The sequence below is a fragment of the Chenopodium quinoa genome, unplaced genomic scaffold, assembly GCF_001683475.1.
Source record: "Chenopodium quinoa cultivar QQ74 unplaced genomic scaffold, ASM168347v1, whole genome shotgun sequence".
Lineage (NCBI taxonomy): Eukaryota > Viridiplantae > Streptophyta > Magnoliopsida > Caryophyllales > Amaranthaceae > Chenopodium > Chenopodium quinoa.
In genome coordinates this window covers 6,240,826-6,261,848 of record NW_018743955.1, presented here as the reverse complement: position 1 = coordinate 6,261,848, position 21,023 = coordinate 6,240,826, and the positions used below count along the sequence as shown (strand labels likewise).

Sequence of the window (21,023 nt, the reverse complement as noted above, 5' to 3'; positions counted from 1 at the left end):
CCTTTACACCACAAACTCATATACTCACAAAACTCATCCAATTGTAAGTGAAATTCAAAAATTTTAAGGCTTAGATGTGCACTTACCTTACCGATCAACAATGCAGAGCAGGATTCCCATGAATTTTGCTTCCAAATTCGTGTCAAGCAATCAGCTCAGAGTAGCAGAACAGGGGAGAGAAGAGAGTTAGAACGAAGAAGATGAATGATCTTCTGAACGTTTTAGGGTACTATTAATTTGGTAGTTGAAGTTTGGAGGGAGCAATTTAATGTTTTGTGGGGTAGGGGGGCATAGTAGTCATTTCAGTTTCATCAGTTTAACCTAGATTAAACCTATAATTAATGCCAAACTTACTGTAGATGAGTCTAGTAAACCTTAGGTGTACCACTGATAAACAAAAGGTAAGTTAGAGTACCACTAATAAAGGGTCATAACTTAGGTGTACCATTGATAATTTTTTATTTTATTTTAATTTTCTTAAAAGCAGCTCAAAAATATTGGACAAAAGCTGAAACCCCATCACTCCTTTCTCCATTGCTGTTGAGCTTCATTCGAACATGGATTCCGACGACGATCAAACCATTCCGCTGAGCCAAAGACCCGAATGGTCCGACGTTAATCCAGTACCCCAGAATGACGGCCCGAACCCGGTTGTTCCGATCGCATACACTGACGAATTCAGAGAAACTATGGATTATTTTCGAGCTGTTTATCTCTCTGATGAGCGTTCTTCTCGTTCACTTCAACTTACTTCTGAAGCTATCAAATTAAACGCCGGAAATTACACTGTAATTTTTCAAAACCCCACTTTTTTCTCTTTAATGGGTATTTTTATTTGTATATTTTTGTTGCTGTTGTTTGATTTTGGTGTATAAGGGACTGCTGATGGTAGTGATGTAGACGGGATTTGATCCGAGGTCTTGAGTACTTTGTTAGTTGACATTTAATTGCAATTGGGGTTGATGTTTTATTATGTGGGTATTGATAATTTAGTTGCACTTGTTAATTGAATTGCTTTTATTGGAATATTGGTCTATGTAAAAGGTATGAAATGGGTTTTGATTGTTTGATAGTAGTAGCTTTGCTGAATTAATTAATTTGGAGTGTAATTACTCTGTATTTCGATTGTGATTCTTGAGTTTGGTAATGATTTTGATATTAGTTGGACAAAGTTTAGGGTGTTTTGCTGTTTTTGTGTCTAGGATTAGTGATTGGAGAAAGTATTTTGATGGTTTTGTTGGGCTTGTTGGATGAATAAATAAAAGGGTTGAGAAAAAAAGATTGATTTTCCCTAAATCGGTTGTTTGTATTTGCTGAATAATCACTCTTGATCTGTTTAGGGAGTTTTGCTGTTTTTGTGTGTAATCGATTTTCCATATTGTTCCAAAATGAAGTGTGAAAGTGCCCTGCCCATGTCATAGTGTCGAGGATATGTACTTGAGGTGGTTTAGGGAGTCTGACATAGCTCTTGATTGCACCTTCTATATTCTTCTCTCTATGTAGTATGCATTGCACATTGGAATTAACTTTTCTTTGAAATATACTTTGCTGTAATTTATTTATATTGCATTCGAAAGGGTAGTACTTAATTCTTTTTTACAGGTTTGGCATTTCAGGCGGCTTATTCTTGAGTCCCTGAATGCTGATTTGCACGAGGAACTGGATTATGTAGAAAATGCTGCGAAGAAGAATTCAAAGAATTACCAGATATGGTAAGTGGCGTTATCTTTTATTTATTTTAATTTTAAGTTTTTAACCCTTCGTGAAGTGATGATCTATTTCATATGGCTCGTATAACATATCCACAATCACTTGTGTCATTAACATTGTTTGGTACAGTTGGTTCTCTTTTTCTGCTTATATTATTTGAGAAGCTATAACCAGAGATGAATAAATTGATTAGGACCATCATTTTAGAAACAATTGTTATGAACTAATGCTCAATAAGTTCTGGCTTATCGTGTAACCATTTTGCAGTCCAGGAGAAGAGTTTTTGATAGTATAAAAATTTCACCAAGTTGATATTCTTTATACTCTGTACTGGCTGTTTCATCTTATTATAGTTTTGTGTAGGCATCATAGGCGGTGGCTTGCCGAGAAGCTAGGACCAGATGCTGCTTTTAGAGAAATTGAATTTACAAAGAAAATACTTTCTCTTGATGCTAAAAATTACCATGCCTGGTCTCATAGACAGGTGAGCTTAGAATTCAATTGTTTGGCTTGTTGTTTTTCTTATGAATCGTATTATTCCATTCCTTGATGCTATTACATGAATAAGCACGTTCATATATTATTTCTCGTGCAGTGGGTTCTGAAAACATTAGGCGGTTGGGATGATGAACTCGAGTACTGTAATCAGCTTCTTAAGGATGACATCTTTAACAACTCTGCTTGGAACCAGGTATGCCACTAGTTTTGAAGATTTTTCTGAGTTATTTTTTAAGTTCAGTAAAAAAAAATGCATGAAAGGCGCTAAGGGGGTAATTTTCTGAAATCTATCACACTGATCTGCTTGTAGATTATCCTGTGTATTTATTCTGTGCAAATTAGTCAACAATGTACGAGCTATATAATCAGTATTTCCAGGACAAAGCATGCACAAATTCATCACTTCATATGTGAAAACATTCTCGGAGATTAAATAAAATTGCAAACTACAAAGGTGAGTATATTCACTAAAGGCTTTCATGTAATCAAGTTTGAAGAAGTTTTCTAAGCATGGTATACATATTAACCACTGAAAGGGGGGAGGGGGTGCTAAAAGATCGACACCTCTCTTCTCTCATGCTATGTTCTGAAAAGGAGTATCCAGATAGAGCTGCCATTGTTTGTAACAGGGGTGCTGAGAGATCTGCACTAAGTCGAAATACTGCTCAACTGGGGGGTGGGTGGACTGTATAAAGAAGTAGGTGAGCATAATGTAGGTCTCTTGGTTGCTGATACCATTGAAGAAATAGCTCTTGTTCTTTTCTCTTCTAATAAAAATGTTGAAAAGGGCCAAGCCTCATAAACAAAGAGTTGACTAGTACTTACAAGTTACAACTTCTGTTTGAAATTTTGACATTAGCTATCAGTTGTGATGACCTATATATAGTCTATAAATATGGGGGCTTAAGAAAGGTTTTCATATGGTTCTATTGTTCTAAAAGGCTACAACCAGTTGTTGTAGGCTTCTTTAAGATTTTATAATAATAATTGTGGAAGGTAGAGGATCGGAGGGTAGGAGGACTAGGGAAATGAAAGGAGAAGTGGATGACACAAAAATGAATGAGGAAGAAAAGAGACAGGAGGTGATTTCCCTACCAATATATCCAACTATGTAAAGGATAATGGATCCCCTTATTCTTTTAATTTATTCCTAATTTTCATCCAAGTAAAAGAAATAGATTTCTCACTCTTCCAAAGTTTTTATCATCCTATTCCCTCCCAACTTCTTTCACCCAATCACTCATTTTGCATTTAGGGCTTTTTCCCCTCTAGGACCTTTCTCTAATCCTACATTGGAGAAGTTCTTTTGGTAATGCTTATAAGATGTTTCAGATGGAATCATAGTGAGACTGTGAGATCTTGTCGTTCTCTTTTGAGGTTTGCAGTTCACAAGGGTAATTGAAATGCACCTTTGACATATCTGCGGCCTGGAGATCTATTACTTGGATAATTGTGGTGTCTAGAAGTTGGGTATAGTTTACACATTTGACTTTATCCTAGTAGGAACTGAAAGAAGAATTCAGTTACCATTCATAACTTGAATGTTATATTTGATTCTAAAATTTACTGGATTGCCTAAACTGGTATCTAAATTTTCATTGATGTAGTAAAGCGGAACTTATAAATGACAAGAAAATATAGTGTTCCCGAGGTAGGTTAGGAAATTCTTTTGATGTCATTCATTAAAATTACTAAAAACTATCAAAATATTCATCGTAAGATGGAATGTTGAAAATGATACTGTAGTTATCTTTGCCCACTAGTCCTGACTCCTGATGTCGTAGGTGAAATCCAATTTCCAGGTTGGAACCTTCAAAAAGAGTCCATACTTCTGTGTATGTAATATTTCTTTTTCTGTTTTTCTTAAAGAAAAAAGTTAACGAATTCAGATGTATATTGTGTAAAAAAAATAAATAAAATAAAAAATAACTTAAGTACTAAAAAAATTGGGATGTAATTGTGTTTGATGAGGGGGTGTAATAAAAAATGCGGAGAGCGGAGTGTTCAAAAGAATTTGGAGTAAAAGCCAGCAATCTGGTAACTGCCTCTACTTATAAACTGATGGATGACTTTACCTTTTCCTGCTACTGTGAGAGCTGCATTTGTCTAATTTGCTTCAGGAGCTAAGTACTTGTATGCTTGGCAGTTGGCACTTTAATTGAAAGCACAAAAGACAGATCGATCTCGCTTCTGCACTGATCATTGTAGCTTCATGTGAGATAAGGATCCCGCTATAGTTTGTATTTTTGCCACAGCAATCATTTTGCTAAATTTTTTATTCTGCTCTGTTCTATACCTTTCACCTTCACTGTGTTCCATCATATTCTACTTGCTTCATCTTACAAAGTGATTTTCTTATACATCTTAAGTACATCCTTGTCTGTGTATGCTTTCTTCTGATTCCAGGGTGTCACCACTTTATGTTTGTTCTCGTTAATCTTACAAAGTTATTTTGTTATAATCTTTAAGTACTTCCTCTGTGTATGCATTATTCTGAATCCAGGGTGTTGCCACTTTATGGTTTTTCTTATTTTGCTATGGGACTGACAAAAGATTGCTATATCGTTGGATGTGCAAAATCTCTTTCTTGATGTTCATTTTATGAAAATGTGGTGAGATCTTAAATTGTGCAGTTCATTATGAAAAATTCTTGTTCTGATGCTAATAATGTCCGTGCTGTAGATTTATCCAACAAGTGTGCTTATATGCTTTACTCCTTATTTTGCTACGATACAATTCTAACTCACTCCTCTGTTACATGTGATACAGAGGCATTTTGTTGTCACAAGATCTCCTTTGCTTGGAGGCCTAGATGCCATGAGAGACTCTGAAGTGAATTACACTATTGAAGCCATTGTACAACATCCCGAGAATGAAAGCTCATGGAGGTACCTTCGGGGCCTTTACAAAAACGACTTGAAGTCTTGGGTAAATGATCCTCGAGTTTCGTCTGTATGCTTAAAGATCTTGAGCGCCAAAAGTAGATGTATTTTTGCCTTAAGTACACTTTTGGACCTCATCTGCCAAGGTCTTCAACCAAGCTCTGAGTTAAAAGAAGCAGTTGATTCTCTAAAGAGTTCAAATGTAGAATCAAGCAGTTCTGGCTTAGCAGAAACAATATGCTCAGTTTTGGAAAGCATGGATCCCTTGAGAGTGAATTATTGGAGTTGGCGCAAGGAACACATCCCTACTTTAACACCTTGATGTCGATAATTAAGTTTAAGTTTATCATCCTATATATGTTGTGGTCCTTGTGGATTGAACCATTTGATTCGGCATTTTACTTTTACCCATGAAAATTTAAAAACGTTGTGGAATTTGATTGAACATCAATAGATATTATAGAGAGATTGATTTCTGAACTGAGTTCTTTTGCATATACTAAATGCAGCTAATTAGTACTGTACATCCTTATGTCTCACGAAGTCATGAATCGCACTCAAATTACAGTTTACAATGATTCTTCCCCTCAAAAGCAAAAATAGCAACAAGTAGGGGGCCACCAAACTTTGTTTTGACAGCATAAAGAATCAGAATGAAGCCACAAAGTAAATGACAGCAGAGTGCAGGCTGCTTGAGTCTTTCAGGCCTAGCAATTGGTAGCAAATTTACAAGAATCTGGACATCCACAATGAAATACTTCTGTTACTATAGCTTTTCACGTACTGGTTTCTTCGACTTTGATGATGGACTAGGTGCCTCCTTGAAAGCAGATGGGCAGAGACTATTAATCTGACAGACACCACATCGTGGTCTCAACGGTGCACATATGGTCTGCCCGAATCCTACCTGTTTAACATCCACCAAAAGTAACAAAAGGTAACTTGGTTAGAATAAATAACTCGGGCACACAAAATCTAGTACAGTGAAGAAAAATACTGTACACAACATCATATCAAGTACAATGAAGAAAAATACTGTACACAACAGCATCCAGGAATAAATTCAATGCATATAGATTCAAAATCGCCACAAACATACTGTATCAGACATCTCAGATAGTCAGATCCTTGACATGACAGAGTCAAGCTTGGTAAATAACATCTCATTTGCAAACTAACAAAATATACACAGGAACATGAGAAGAGTCTTGAAATAAAAATGTTATTGATTTTCCATATACAGTACTACTAAATGGCTAATAAGCTTTAATTTATGATTTCCAGACCTGGTAAAGAAAATATATGACGCCTCATTAGCAATTATAAAATATTTCATATAAATAAGGTCTCCCGGGAGGCGGGAGGCCAAGATATGTGAAGGATCTTCTTAAACATTGTTTTATTCAGCAAATATTTGATTCAAAAACATTCCAGATTAAGTATAAATGAGAGATGCAGTCATACCAAAAGTGGATTTATGGAAACCCATTCTTCCTTGGGAAGCCATTTCTGCAATGCCTCTCTAGTTTCCTCTGGTGATTTAGTTTTCTATAACATGAACAAAAATATTAAAATATATACTTGCAAACAAATAACGGTTAGAAGAAAGTTCATCATACAATATAAGTAGAAGGAAGAGTATGAGTATAATCACAATTGTTGGCTATGCAGGGGACAACGAAAGAAGGACGCAACTGTGTAAAAGACTACAAATGCAACATGAATATTTTATACCATCTTAACTTCTTAAGTATTACATTGACAATGCCGGGCTTTCAGATTTAGTTCAAAATAGCTGAACTATGGCAACATTCAAGGAGCACAGAAATACAGAATAACACGGAATTTTCTGCATAGGTGTGACGTACTGACGTGTAGCGGTGTAGGCAAGCCACTATGGCAACATTTTCGGTTCGGGGGGAAGGAGGGGGGGGGGCATTTCACATAAACTATTCATCTGATTTGTCCATAATTAAAATTGAAATCCCAGACATAAAGCCTTCATAGAAAAAAGGTGATAAATAATAACATTGCTGTCTGGCAATGTGATATAATATGACAAAAAAGGAAAATTAAATGAAAATATAAAATAAATAATTAAATAATAAAGCTAAGGATGAAAAAGGGGGAGAGGAAAATAGCCAGTGTTGCTGATGCAGAATATATGAAGAGTTTACCTGATTCGTGCCAGCTCGTGTCACCCATCCTAGTCTGTTGCAGATGCGATGGACATGAGTGTCAACACATATTCCTTGGACATCATTCCAGGCAATGTGCAAAACCTACATTGTGGCATGAATTTAGCAATCAAAGCAACTTTTGAAATGAAAGTATTCAAGTTCAAAGACGCACCAGATGAGCAATTTTAGGACCTATCCCAGGGAGTTCAAGTAATTGTTCCAGTGAGCTGGGAATATCTCCATTATACTTCTCAATACAGATATTTGCTACTTTTTTCAAGTTACTGGCCTTCCTAGTGTAGAACCCCACCTACAATGAATCAAGTGATATATAAAAATTTGTTCACGTAACTACATATCAGACAGAATTGGTTAGAGTAAGATAAATATTCTTGCTTTATACTTTTCATGCCCCAGACATCACCAGACCAATATCAATTCAAAATTGCAGTATAAAGCAGGAATATTTATCTTATTCATCAGCTTACCGGGTAGATCAAGTTCTTGATTGTATCCTCATCAGCCTTCTCAATGGAGTAGGGATCAAGAAGTCCATTTTCCAAGAGACGCTGCACTGCTCCTGCAATGCCAAGAAGCCAGTCATATATGAAGAAAAGAGTAAGGTAATACGGGAAACCCTTTTATATACTAGGTAAATTGGCTTACAACAATTTTGAAGATTTATTAGATCAAACAAAATCTGTGAGAAATATGACCTCACAGCATTCTCACTAAGCCAGCCGTGAAAACCACATAAATTTCACATTGATTCCATTCCTAAAAATTTCTATTCACAAATGAAAACAGTATCTCCCTCCAATTTCGAGAACTGCAGAAAATTTGTTCACACGTGCAAAAGAATAAATGAGCAAGCCAAGGTAAAGACTATAAACAAGGAGTATATTAATGTACATTATAAATTGTTTAAAATCACAAAAAACCATAAATAAATGTAAGGGCGTCAAATCCTCAATACACCAAATGAGGTATAAACTAGATGTATATTAAAGAATAATAAGACAACCAGGATGCAGGCTTTGGAGTGTCTGTGTTTCCAACACTTGATAGTCAACTTTGACATTTTAGAATGAAAACAAGCAAGTAACTACAAGAAGGGTGTTCACTGGAGAATAATCACCTCTTTTCCTCTAGAGTAGCAAAGAGAGAGAGAGAGAGAGAGAGAGAGAGAGGGGGGGAGAGAGAGAGAGAGAGAGAGAGAAAGAGAGAGAGCCTTCATACCAAGTGGGTATGTAGACCTTTTCTTTTAAAGGTATAGGATTGAAAAAGAGATTGGAAAACCTTTGTTGTTGTTAAGTAAAATTTTGACATCTTCAACCACTCATAATGCCTTCATTATTATAAAAACAATGTTAAAAAAACAGATAAGTTTTTAGATAGGAACAAGAACTTGCCATGAGTAACATGATCTTTGGTTTGGCTTGAAAGAAGTGTACCAGCTAGTACAGCAAATCTTCTTTCCTGGAAGAAAAGCAATATAATTAGTCTTTTGAAGCTCCACATTTCAACATGCTTGTCATGATTATCATTCTATCTCAGTATGCACTAATCCATTAATACTTATTGCTATAAAATATTATCGACATTATTACTATTAGTGATAAGTCAACTATGACCATCACGAGAAATAAAGGGAATACAAATTAGCAAGTCAATGGAACATAACTTTGACATACTATAATAGGTTATCAGCTCTCCAGAAATTCTAAAGAACTAACTTTTAATCTTCAACTCGTCACTCAGAGAGTGGTGGGTGACAAGATGAAAATTGCATCCGAATTAATAAAAAATCATCCAAAAATTGTGATATTGCAGATGAACAGGCGGTCATCACCCGTATGTTGGTCATCTAAATTAGATAAAAATTTGGGAATGAAAATTGAAATTATATCATTGAAGGTTTCCAAAGTAAAGAGCATCAGGAAGGCGTTGTACCTTTGGGGGAAGAGAACTACCAGCCTTCTCACATCCAACAGAGTCTACTGGTGCATCTTCAGAAGATCTCATGTGACGGATTCCTTCAAGAACTTTCTCCCAGTTTTCTGGAGATTCACTCGAAGTAAATGATCCCAGAGTAACACTTTCTGTTGAAAATGGACTTTATCAACAAAACCTTGAAAAATGAGTTCATCTGTAAGCAAAAGTTTCCTACTTGTAATAAAGGGTCTAACAAACACAGAGCCACAGAGGGAGAGCAATAGAGATATGATTCAGAGAGATAATTCATGATTAGAGTCTATTCAGAAAAACTCAAATACATAATTAGGCAATTTTCATGTCAATCATTAATACAATGATTCCTTCAATATTCATGAATCCATGATGACACACCTACCACGCTTCAAAGTAACAACATTAGTTCTTGTAGGATGTGTTGGAGGCATAGGCTTTGACTTTCCTGAAACAAACGTAGTCATTATAAATTTGAAAAAGAATCAATTTATAGAAGTCAGGACTTATGACAAATAACTTATGTGAAAAGTTTGCAAAGTAAGAAACTCTAGCAACAAACAGCTCTACACAGCACTTAAGCACTTGCCTTTTGTAGATGATTTAGCAATGCGCTTTTGAAAGGTGAAATCTTCAATATCAGGTAGGCCAGAATTCTACATCATGAGGAGTGAATTAACATAGATTGTCTTTTGCTATGCAGGACAAGAAATTATCAGAAAACATGATTCGAGCACTGCTCTATTCAGATCAGAATAACAAGAAAATGCAATCTAATATTCTCAACTAAAGGGGTTATAAAATTGAAAGCCTTCAGTCCTCAGTGGCCAAATATTTAAAGCCATTAATTCAAGATCATAGTCCATTAAAACACATACAAATGAATAAGTGATACAACTATATAAGGTTGCATTTGCATGTAACCTACTTAGAACTCAGAAAAGCACAATGTGTCTATTAAAAACATAGCCTAGCGATGAGTGGAGTATAAACACGACCGAATATCCTAAAATTACACTTTATAATTCTACTCAAATCGTTCCATATTACTCCAATAGGTTAAGCTTAGCCAAACTTGACTACTTGAGACCATATATGCACATTATATCAACAACAATATAGCACAGTAGCACCTCTTCTACTAACTAATTCAACCTTCTATATTAACATTAATTAATACTCCCTCCATCTCTTAAACTTCTTCATGTTTTGAATTTTTGTGATAACTTTTAGAGACAAAGGAAGTACTACCTACAAAACAAACAATTTGGGTATAAAGATAAAGGGCATGCCCAAACACCCACTTAACTATTACTAGTATATCAAACACAAGATTAAACGAAAAGACACGAACTTTAAGGGTATTCATACTCACTCTATCACTACGACTATTTTCTTCATCTGCTTCTCTTTTTACCCTCTTTTTCCTAACAAAAACTTGAGTTTCTGATCCAGAAACTGCGGTTATTAACTCAGAACCTGTACACAAATCATGAACCCATTAAAATTCAGAAACAAACAGATAAAATGCAAAAAAAAAGTGTGCAAAAAATTCAAAAGGGTATGTAAATATTTGCTCATATTTCTTGTATTTTGTTTGCCATAACTCAAAAGGTCATACCTTGATTTGGGACTGCCTCTAAATTTGGGGGTTCTTGCTTAATATTGAGGGCAAGAGCCTTTGAAGAATATCTAGTGATGGGCATTATCAAACTGATTTCTGCGTAACGAAGAGGATTTAGCTGCCCAATTGGGAATTTAACCAACATTTTTGGGGTTTTATTACTTGTTTAATTTTTTGGAACACCATAATTTTTGGGTATATGAGAAGACACTGAAGTGGTGTTTATTTGGTGATCGCTCATAGTTATGTTGTTGAATGCACCACGTTGTAAACTAATGTTGTTCAATTTAATAAATCGTGTTGTTGGATTTTTTAGAACCGTGTAAGAACCTAAATTATATTGCTAATACGTAAACCGATTCAATTAATGTGTTGGTTTAAAAAATACTTTCCACCATACTATAGTATTGGTAGAAATTTTTATTTTAAAAACTATCCGAGGTTAAAAACCGCTAATAACCATAGCGATTTTCTAAAATAAAAGCTACTTCGTAATTATTAGCGATTCACTGAATGAAACTGATAGTGACATTATTGATTAATTTCATAAAATCGCTAACAAATATTTTCACATAGAGAAAATCCTCGTTCATAAGCCATATGAACGAATTTCGTTTATAAGAGGCTATTTGCGTCATTTTGCCAGGTATAGTTAGGGTAAAGTCGTCCAAATGAAATTTGTCTCTTAACTTCAAACTACCGCTGTTAGCGAACGTCAGTTTTGGAAATGTGACATCCCGTTATTGAAGAATTATGATCCCGTAGCTCACCCATCCTACTTCAGTAAGCTTTAGCAAGCTTCTGCAACTGAGGGGACTGTCGATTGGAGTTTGTCTGAAATTTCTTGGCCTTTACAAATTACACATTTGCTGTATACGAATGATAAAGTGTGGAGGAGGTGGTGGCGGCGCGTCGACTTGGCGGCGACTATAATCCCGTTAATAAATGCATTTAAGTTGGCCATGAATGAGGAATGTATACTGAATTCCAATTACAACAAGTTCAAGCAATAAAAACCCCAATTAACCCCATCAATCAATTGCCTTTTCCGATTATTTTGAATAAAATTCAATAAAAAAAAAACTTCAATTCAACCACACAATAACCCTTTACATGCATATATTTACCAATTGCAACAAACGAGATCACCAATTTCACAAATTAACACTAATTAAACGAATTGGGGTTTTTATTGCTGATCAATTGGGGTTTTTACTTCTGGAAAAGGGAAGAAAGATAAGTTAATGGCGGAAGCTTCTAGAAAGCTTGATACTGCTAATACTCGTCTTGCTATTATTGAAATGAAGCTTGATTCTAAACCTGGTTATCCTGAAAGTGTCGCCATTGGTGTTACTTCTACCGTTGCCTTTCGCGATGTCGCTGCTGTTTGGCCTCAGCTTGTTTTTGCTGCTTCTAGTCTTTGGAACTCTGTTAGAGGCTAAGGACATCAATTCGGAATCTCGCTATCTTCAAACCTTGAAAAAAAATCGAGTGCAGAAGTAGAGAAGACAACTTCATGATCGTGTTCTCCAGACAACTGGTGAGGCAGAGCTTAGCCAAAGAGAAGACAAAACGAGATGGGAATTGGAGAACTGTTAATTATGCGGTAACGGCCAAGTTAAGTGCCATGCCAGCTAAAAAGAACGAAAACAATAAAATAATGAAAGATGTTTCAATATTTTCAAAAATGCCATCTTATGAACGAATTTTGTTCATATGGCTTATGAACTGGGGGAAGCTCTTTTCACATATAATTGCTCAATCACTACTATTTAAAGTCTCCTTCCCAACTTCATGATGCTCCATTCCTTTAAAACTGCTCATGGTGATTGGCGATTTTATGTACATAACCGCTATACCATTAGAAGTTCTATAAATAGAACCGCTAATGTTGTTAGGGGTTCCGTATAAAATAGCATTAATTGTTGGAAATAAGTAATGCAAACGGATGCTCGCGCCCGATCGGGCGGTGTTCGCCCGATCGTGCGAGCATCTAGCACGATTGGGCGATGTGCTGGATAGGAACGCGAGGAAAAAGGCGCGCCTGATCGGGTGGCCCTTCGCCCGATCGGGCGCGTGTTTCTGGAGGACCTGATTAAGTTTAGTTTTAATTCTTGTTTTAGGAAAGGTTTAAATACGATTATGTACGAAATTTTTAGTTACCTTCTTTCTTAGACTTTCTCTCTCTACTTAGTGTTTTTCTCTCTCTATTTTTCTCTCTAAACATTTGTTCTTAATTCTACTCTTAATTCCAGATTTATTTTGGTAACGATTTCTCTTCCCTTAATCTTAGTTGTTTATTTTATTCCTTTCATCATGATTTATTTTATTACTTTGTTTAGTTTAGTTTTTAATATGTGTGAGTAGTTTCATTTCTAGGGTTTATGGGGATCCATAAATAATATGAAGGGGTAAATTATTGTTGTTGATTATCAATGCTAGATTAATATCCTATTGATTGGTTTAATGCTCTGTGACTAGATTAGGCCTATTTTTTATGCATGAGTTTGACAATATTGATTCAAGATTCGAGAGATGAGAATTAATGTTTAGGTCTAGTTTCAATAGGCAGATTAATTTATGAATGGTTAAGTCGAGATTCGAGAGATGAGATTTAATACCGGTAGATTAATTGTGTGATTTTAATACGTAGCGAAAGCCCTTTACAATCTGGTTAATTGATGCATTGATGATTGACTATTATTGATTGTTGGTATTGCATGATAATTTCTTATTGGATTGTTTTAATGTTTTACAATTGCGGCTTGTAAAAGTATAGCAATATTAAATTGATGAATCGAGCAGATGTTAATTTGATATTAAAGACTATTTTCAATAAGAAGTTAGATCTAGTAAATTGCGAGAACCTATTAGATCTATGTTGATTAATAAATTGCGAGAGCCTGTTAATCATGTTATTTATGCAATGTCAATGATTGATTACTATGTTTTACCCTGGAGTATTATTTATTGATGAACCTATGCCCTAGATCCTTTTATATATTGTTTTCTCCCTATTCCTATCCTTTGTAGTTTAGTTTCATACTCAATTATAAATATTGGTTACTTAGATAATTTAGATTATAATAATTAATTATTAGGAGTAAAAAGACTTGTTTCCCTGTGGATATCGACCCTACTTCCCTATCTACTTTAGTTAGAGGACTTAGGAATTATTTTTGATTAGGGGATACGACTTTACCCTGTCACGCCCGATCGGGCCCGCCTTTTTTCCTAGGTCGATTTGCTTTGCATGTTTCCTTTTTTCCGGGACTCATATAAATACGAGCCTTGCCTTTTCATGAGTTTCATTCACTTTCTAGCCGAAAACACAAACCTACCTTTTGAGATCTGAACAGTTCTTGAGCAATTCCACTCTTCGAGTTCGGGTGCACGGATTACAGAGAGAGTTGCGTTAAACTTGGGGGGCGTGCGTCACTAGGAAACTTGCACCGGTGGTGGCGTATTTCGCTTCTAAAGCAGTGGATTTTGTTCCACGGCGCGACTGTGAGTTTGAGATCTTCAATCCAGGAAAGTTCTAATCTTTTTTGTTTGTTATTGATTTCAACAGTTATTTTACCAACAATTTAGAAGCGAAATATTTTGATTTATTCTGTTGATATCATGACTAGCAATTCTCAAACTCGTTTATACCTAGATCTGTCTAAGGTTGAGTCTCTTGATAGAATTAATTATAAGAGATGGTCACAAAGGATGTTGATTGCTTTTGAACAAGTAGAAATTGATTATGTTTTGTTTAGGGATGCTCCAAAACCTATTGAGCAAACCAATACCATGATTGAAATTCCTAGTACTCCTGTTCCTGGGAATAAAGAATCTAGCTCTAGTCAAAGGACCACTACTGTTATTGCTAATGAATCTGAAATCAAGAAATTTGATCGTGATAATAAATTTGTTAGAGGTCATCTTTTGAACAGCATGAAAAACAACATATTTGATTTGTATGTTAATATGAAATTTGCTAAGGAGATGTGGGAGTCTTTAGAGAAGAAATATGGTGCTGATGATGCTGGGAAAAAGAAGTATGTGACTGGAAATTGGTTGAATTTCAAATTGGTTGATACAAAGCCTATTATGGACCAAGTCCATGTGTATGAAAATTATGTTGCTGAAATTCTTGCTCAGGGTATGAAGATGTGTGAAATCCTTCAGGCTAATGTTTTGATTGAAAAATTACCTGATTCCTGGTCTGATTATAGAAATCACCTGAAGCATAAAAAGAGGGATTTAACCCTAGAAGAACTTGTGAGCCACATGAAGATTGAGGAAGCCAACAGGCTTAAGGATGTTTCCTCTAAGCCAAAGAATGTGTTAGAAATCAAGGCTAACCTTGTTGAATCTGGTGCTGACTCTCACAAGAAAGCAGGTGATAATCGTGCCAAGAAGGGGAGCTCTGAGAAGAAGGGAAATCTCCAAGCTAAGGGCAAGATTGGGAAGAAAGTCACTATCAAGTGTTGGTCATGTGGTGAAGTGGGGCACTTTGCTTCACAATGCAAAAACAAGAAGAAGAAAAATCTGAAATCGAGTGGAGGAATCAAGGGTCATGCTCATCTGGTTGAGAATGAGGATGAAGATGTCATTGTTGCAGTTGTTTCTGAAGTCAACCTGGTTGAGAACAATAGTGAATGGATCGTGGACACTGGTGCATCTAAACACTTCTGTGCTAACAAGGACTTGTTTGTCAGTATGGAAGATGCAAAGGAAGGTGAACAAGTCTACATGGGAAATTCAAGCAGCTCTGAGGTACTTGGAAAGGGCAAAGTGGTTCTGAAGCTGACTTCAGGGAAGACCTTGACTCTTCACAATGTGCTGTATGTTCCTTCTCTTCGTAGAAATTTAATTTCTGGTGCTTTATTGAACAAAGTAGAAGTTAAGTTAGTTTTTATGCTAATAATAAACTTGTGTTAACCCGTAATGGGGAGTATGTTGGAAAGGGTTACCTTAGTGGGGGCCTATTTGTTCTTGAGATTGTAACTGTTCCTTCAATGAATAAGATTTCTACTTCTACTTATATTGTTGAGTCGTTTGAATTATGGCATAGTAGATTGGGTCATGTTGGTGCAACAAAATTGAAACAAATGAAAAGTTTAAAGTTGCTCCCAAATATGTCATTAGATGGATTTGAAAAATGTGAAGTGTGTGCGGAGTCTAAATTCGTGAAGAAACCCTACAAATCTGTCACGAAGAGAGAGACCACACCACTTGAGCTAATTCATTCAGATTTAGCAGCTAAGAACTTGGAAAGTAGAGGCGGGAAACGCTACTATATCACCTTCGTTGATGATTGTTCGAGATATAGCAAGGTGTATCTTTTAAGGACGAAGTATGAAGTTGAGTCCAAGTTTCTTGTGTATAAGGCAGAGGTAGAAAATCAATTGGAGCGGAAAATAAAGAAGGTTTGCTCAGATAGGGATGGAGAATATGACTCCGATTTCCTCAAGGACTTATGTGAAAGTGAGGGAGTCATTCACGAAGTATCGGCCTCGTATACTCCGCAGCAAAATGGTGTGGCAGAGAGGAAAAATAGGACCTTGAAGGAAATGATGAATGCAATGCTCCTAAGTTCCGGGTTGCCAGACAATTTGTGGGGTGAAGCGGTTCTATCAGCTAATTATGTACAGAACAGAGTAACTCACAAGAAGTTAGACAAGACTCCATATGAAATATGGAAGGGTTATGCCCCAAACTTGAATCACATGAAAGTGTGGGGGTGTCTATCTAAGGTGGGTTATCCATCGTTCAAGCGCTCAACTATAGGTTCTAGGACCTATGATAAAGTATTCATTGGCTATGCTGAGAATAGTGTCACATATAGGTTTATGAGTCTGGAAGATCGCTTTATATCTGAATCTTGTGATGCAGAGTTCTTTGAACGGGTATTTCCTTTGAAGAAAAACTTAGTTACTAACGATGTTTCTTCAGTTCCTTCATCTGCAGAGCCAGAAGATGCTTCCCCTAGGATTCAAAGTGAGATTCAACCTAGGAGAAGTAAAAAGCAAAGAGTGGAGACAAGCTTTGGACCTGATTTCCTAACAGCCTTTATAGCAGAGTGCGGAAATCTAGGTGAGTTCGAAGATGATCTAGAAGAGATCATGCTGTGTCTACAGGTTGTGGATGAAGATCCGAAATCGTTTGAAGATGCTATGAGTTTAGTAGATGAAACCTTCTGGAAGGAAGCTGTAAACAATGAGCTTGACTCAATCATGTCAAATGGAACCTGCAAGCTTGTGGACCTGCCAAAAGGGAGCAGAGCTATTGGGTGCAAGTGGATTTTCAATAGAAAAATGAGAACCGACGGCACCGTGGAAAGGTTCAAAGCTAGATTGGTGATAAGAGGATTCACTCAAAAATTTGGCCTTGATTATTTTTATACTTATTCTCTTGTGACTAAAATTGCCACTATTCGTGTTTTGTTTGCCTTAGATTCATCTTACAACTTGATTGTGTATCAGATGGATGTTAAGAAAACTTTTCTGAATGGCGATTTGGAGGAGGAGATCTACATGGAGCAACCTCCGGGTTTTGTAGTTCCTGGGATGGAAATAAGGTGTGCAGACTAAAGAAATCCTTGTATGGCTTGAAACAAGCTCCGAAGCAATGGTACGAAAAATTTCATAAAACTGTTCTTAGTTTTGGTTTTGCCGTCAATGGTAGTGATGCATGTGTGTACTCTAAGATGTTTGGTGCGCAATGTGTGATATCATGCCTGTACGTTGACGACATGCTCCTGTTTGGCACAAAAATGTATGTCATAAATGAAACTAAGAAGTATTTAAATTCAAAGTTCGAGATGAAGGATTTGGGAGAGGTAGATGTGATCCTTGGTGTTAAAGTTACTAAAACCAAGAAAGGGTATTTTCTGTCTCAGTCTCATTATGTGGAGAAAATTCTGAAGAACTTTAATTGTTTTGATTTGCCTCCATTGAGAACTCCCTTTGACCCTTCTGGAACTTTGGTGAAAAATGTGGGGGACGGTGTGTCTCAAACTGAATATGCTAAGGTGCTTGGTAGTCTGATGTTTTTGATGAACTGCACTCGCCCTGATATTGCTTTTGCAGTTAGTAGGCTTAGTCGGTATACTCATTGTCCTTGTGAGCAACATTGGGTTGCTTTGAGGCGTGTGCTCAGATATCTATGTGGAACCGTGTCTTGGGGATTGAATTTTGTTGGTCATCCTTCGGTTCTTGAAGGGTATTGTGATGCAAATTGGGTAACAGATAGTGATGAAACAAGCTCTACAAGTGGCTATGTGTTTACCCTTAGTGAGGGTGCAGTTTCATGGAAGTCTGGTAAGCAGACGTGTATAGCTAGATCAACAATGGAAGCTGAGTTCATCGCATTGGATCTTGCTACACAAGAGGCAGATTGGTTGAGAAATTTGCTTATTGATATTCCCTTGTGGGGGAAGCCATCACCACCTGTGTCGATGCATTGTGATTCACAAGCTGCTATATGTGTTGCTAAAAACATCGTTTACAATGGTAAGAAAAGGCACATAAGAGTCAGACACGAGTCTGTGAGGCAGTTTATTGTGAATGGAGTTATTTCGTTGGACTATGTTCAAACAGAGAAAAACCTGACAGACCCTTTTACTAAGGGATTAAGTCGTAGACTAGTGGTGGAGTCATCAACTGGTATGGGTTTAGGTTCTTTGTTGTAATGACTTGAAATGGTAGCTATTCTAGCTATGTGACATGATACATTGGTTTTAATAAATCTGGAACCTGTTTTGGTTTATTTGTTTCATTGGCATGAATCATGTGGATTTGTTATATATGTATCATGTGTTTGAATCTATTACTCTATAAGAGTGGTAAGTTTTACCAGTTAGATTCTGCTAGGATGAGTTTGTCTCTTAATGTCATTAGTCCAGTTGTTTTCTGAGCAGGGATAGATTGAGGTTCTTAAGAGAGTTAAGGCCTTTGTCCCAGTAGTTCTTAAAACAGGATAGATAATGACACCGAAAGTTGAAGGGTTGAACTTATGTTCTTAATGTTCTAGTTCCATTGCATGTAATTCTCTGGTTTGCAAGGTGCTTAAACATGTTTAAGCCTGCAGGGAAAGACCTTTGAATTTGCTGGGAACGTGTGTGAATAACACATAGGATGAACACCTACATGAGTACGAGAGGTGGCCTCTCTCAAGGGAAGACTGGAGTATTGTTTTCCTGAAGTACTCATGAGAGCCCAAGTGTTGGCCAAGATTGGCGGAGTTGCTTAAGCTCTAAAGTTAAGGTATGTGTATTCAAGGTCCCATCCTCGCTCCTAGGAGTTCAAATCTTAGGATACTCACTAGGGAAGTGTTGAAAACCTTGTGCACTAATGTGTTAGTTCAAACCTTTGGATACTAGCATTTAAGTACTAAGACTTTCATTTACTGTTTAGATTTCATGTTGAAGATCCGCTCGCATTAGTGGGAGATTGTTGGAAATAGGTAATGCAAACGGATGCTCGCGCCCGATCGGGCGGTGTTCGCCCGGCCGGGTGTGTTCGCCCGATCGGGCGGAGGTGGCCAAGGAAAATAGGAGAACTCTCGCTCCCGATCGGGCGGCCCTCGCTCGACCGAGTGGCGGACTCGAGTTTTTGACGAGCCCTATCGAGTGGGTTCGCCCGATGGCTCGCCCGGGATGGGGTTTCTAGATCACCCGACCGGGCGCACGACCGGGCGCCCGATCGGGCGATCGGGCGACTTCGCCCGATCGGGCCTGCCTTTTTTCCTAGGTCGGTTTGCTTTGCATGTTTCCTTTTTTTCGGGACTCATATAAATACGAGCATTGTCTTTTCATGAGTTTCATTCACTTTCTAGCCGAAAACACAAACCTACCTTTTGAGATCTGAACAGTTCTTGAGCAATTCCACTCTTCGAGTTCGGGTGCACGGATTATGGAGAGAGTTGCGTAAAACTTGGGGGGCGTGCGTCACTAGGAAACTTGTACCGGTGGTGGCGTATTTCGCTTCTAAGGTAGTGGATTTTGTTCCACGGCGCGACTGTGAGTTTGAGATCTTCAATCTAGGAAAGTTCTAATCTTTTTTGTTTGTTATTGATTTCAACAGTTATTTTACCAACATTGATGATATTGAAGGCTCCATCTTACTTAAAACCGTCATCACTATTAGCAGTTTACACATTCATAAAATAAAAATAAATAAAGCTAGAAACCATCCTACGTGAACGTTATGCACGAAGTATGTTTTTAAACTGACACATATAAGAAATTGGCTTATGTTTTTAGCATTATTCGTAGAAACTGTTGTATTGTTTCAACGAATAATTATCTAACGACATTAATGGTTTCATGTTAATTACATGTATTAGTAAAGATGGTTGTGGATTATGTCATGTTTTTATGTCAAACTCGGTGCATTTGAGTTCATAAGTCCTCGTATACGAGTAATATGACCCAACTCACTAGCTCGTGTCACGCTACAATATTCATAACGGTGGCAAGTCAAGTATGACTTAAACCTACTTGCCCCCTGCGTCATGTGTACCATGTGACCATATGTGCCAAGAGTATTTCCGCTCATTTTTATTATTACTAGATGAAGCCCGTGCGATGCACGATTTGTTAGTATTTTTTTAATTTTTTTTTTCATATTTATGTTATTAAAATTGTTATTATATTATTTTTAAAATATTAGAATAAAATTCCTAATCTCAAAAGATAATATTTTGTATTTAATTAATTTAAACTTTAAAATCTCATTCGTCAATTTTGTTTACGTGACATTTGAATTATTTAATTGTAAAAGAAATTATTAATCTCTTATTTAATTGGTTACAACTTAAATTTACAATCTTACGTGGCGCGCTAAGAAAATTAAATTCTACGTGGCTCTCTAAAAACTCGGGGAAAAACTCCCCTTTATACGTGGCTCTCTAAAAACTCTGGGAAAAACTCCCCTTTATATATATATATATGAGTAACTTTTGTATACACCCGGTTTTCAGTAATTTACTGTACATCGGGTACACTTTTGTCAGATTTAATGTCACTTTTGTCAAATTTATCAATGAAGCATAAATAACTCATATATATCAGGGTAACTTTTATGCGTTTTAGTGTAACTTTTGCGTATTTTATTGTCATTTTATAACGGATGTTCAGTAATTACTGAACATCCGTTTTATTTAAAAGTT

General features: G+C 36.6%; 2 protein-coding genes across 4 annotated transcripts; one reads left to right on the top strand and one right to left on the bottom strand.

Annotated features, from left to right (window-relative positions):
* Positions 1 to 440: 440 nt before the first annotated feature.
* LOC110689264 (protein farnesyltransferase/geranylgeranyltransferase type-1 subunit alpha-like) lies at positions 441 to 5,570 on the top strand. The gene is made up of 5 exons (XM_021866015.1): positions 441 to 788; positions 1,603 to 1,712; positions 2,074 to 2,194; positions 2,306 to 2,401; positions 4,978 to 5,570. Exons 1-5 carry the CDS (start codon positions 558 to 560, stop codon positions 5,410 to 5,412), a joined length of 993 nt encoding a protein of 330 aa, XP_021721707.1. The 5' UTR covers positions 441 to 557; the 3' UTR covers positions 5,413 to 5,570.
* Positions 5,526 to 11,131, bottom strand: LOC110689263 (endonuclease III homolog 1, chloroplastic-like). 3 transcript variants are annotated; one of them, XM_021866012.1, is made up of 11 exons: positions 10,860 to 11,131; positions 10,593 to 10,717; positions 9,828 to 9,894; positions 9,620 to 9,686; positions 9,224 to 9,386; positions 8,683 to 8,749; positions 7,759 to 7,850; positions 7,443 to 7,580; positions 7,268 to 7,372; positions 6,555 to 6,638; positions 5,526 to 5,997 (listed from the first exon to the last, which is right to left on the bottom strand). In XM_021866012.1, the coding sequence occupies exons 1-11, from the start codon at positions 11,005 to 11,007 to the stop codon at positions 5,857 to 5,859; spliced, it is 1,197 nt and encodes a 398-aa protein (XP_021721704.1). In that variant the 5' UTR covers positions 11,008 to 11,131; the 3' UTR covers positions 5,526 to 5,856. The 3 variants fall into 3 exon arrangements, with proteins under 3 accessions (XP_021721704.1, XP_021721705.1, XP_021721706.1); XM_021866013.1 differs by having other exon boundaries at positions 9,224 to 9,372; positions 9,624 to 9,686; positions 10,860 to 11,130; XM_021866014.1 differs by having other exon boundaries at positions 10,614 to 10,717; positions 10,860 to 11,130.
* Positions 11,132 to 21,023: the final 9,892 nt, after the last annotated feature.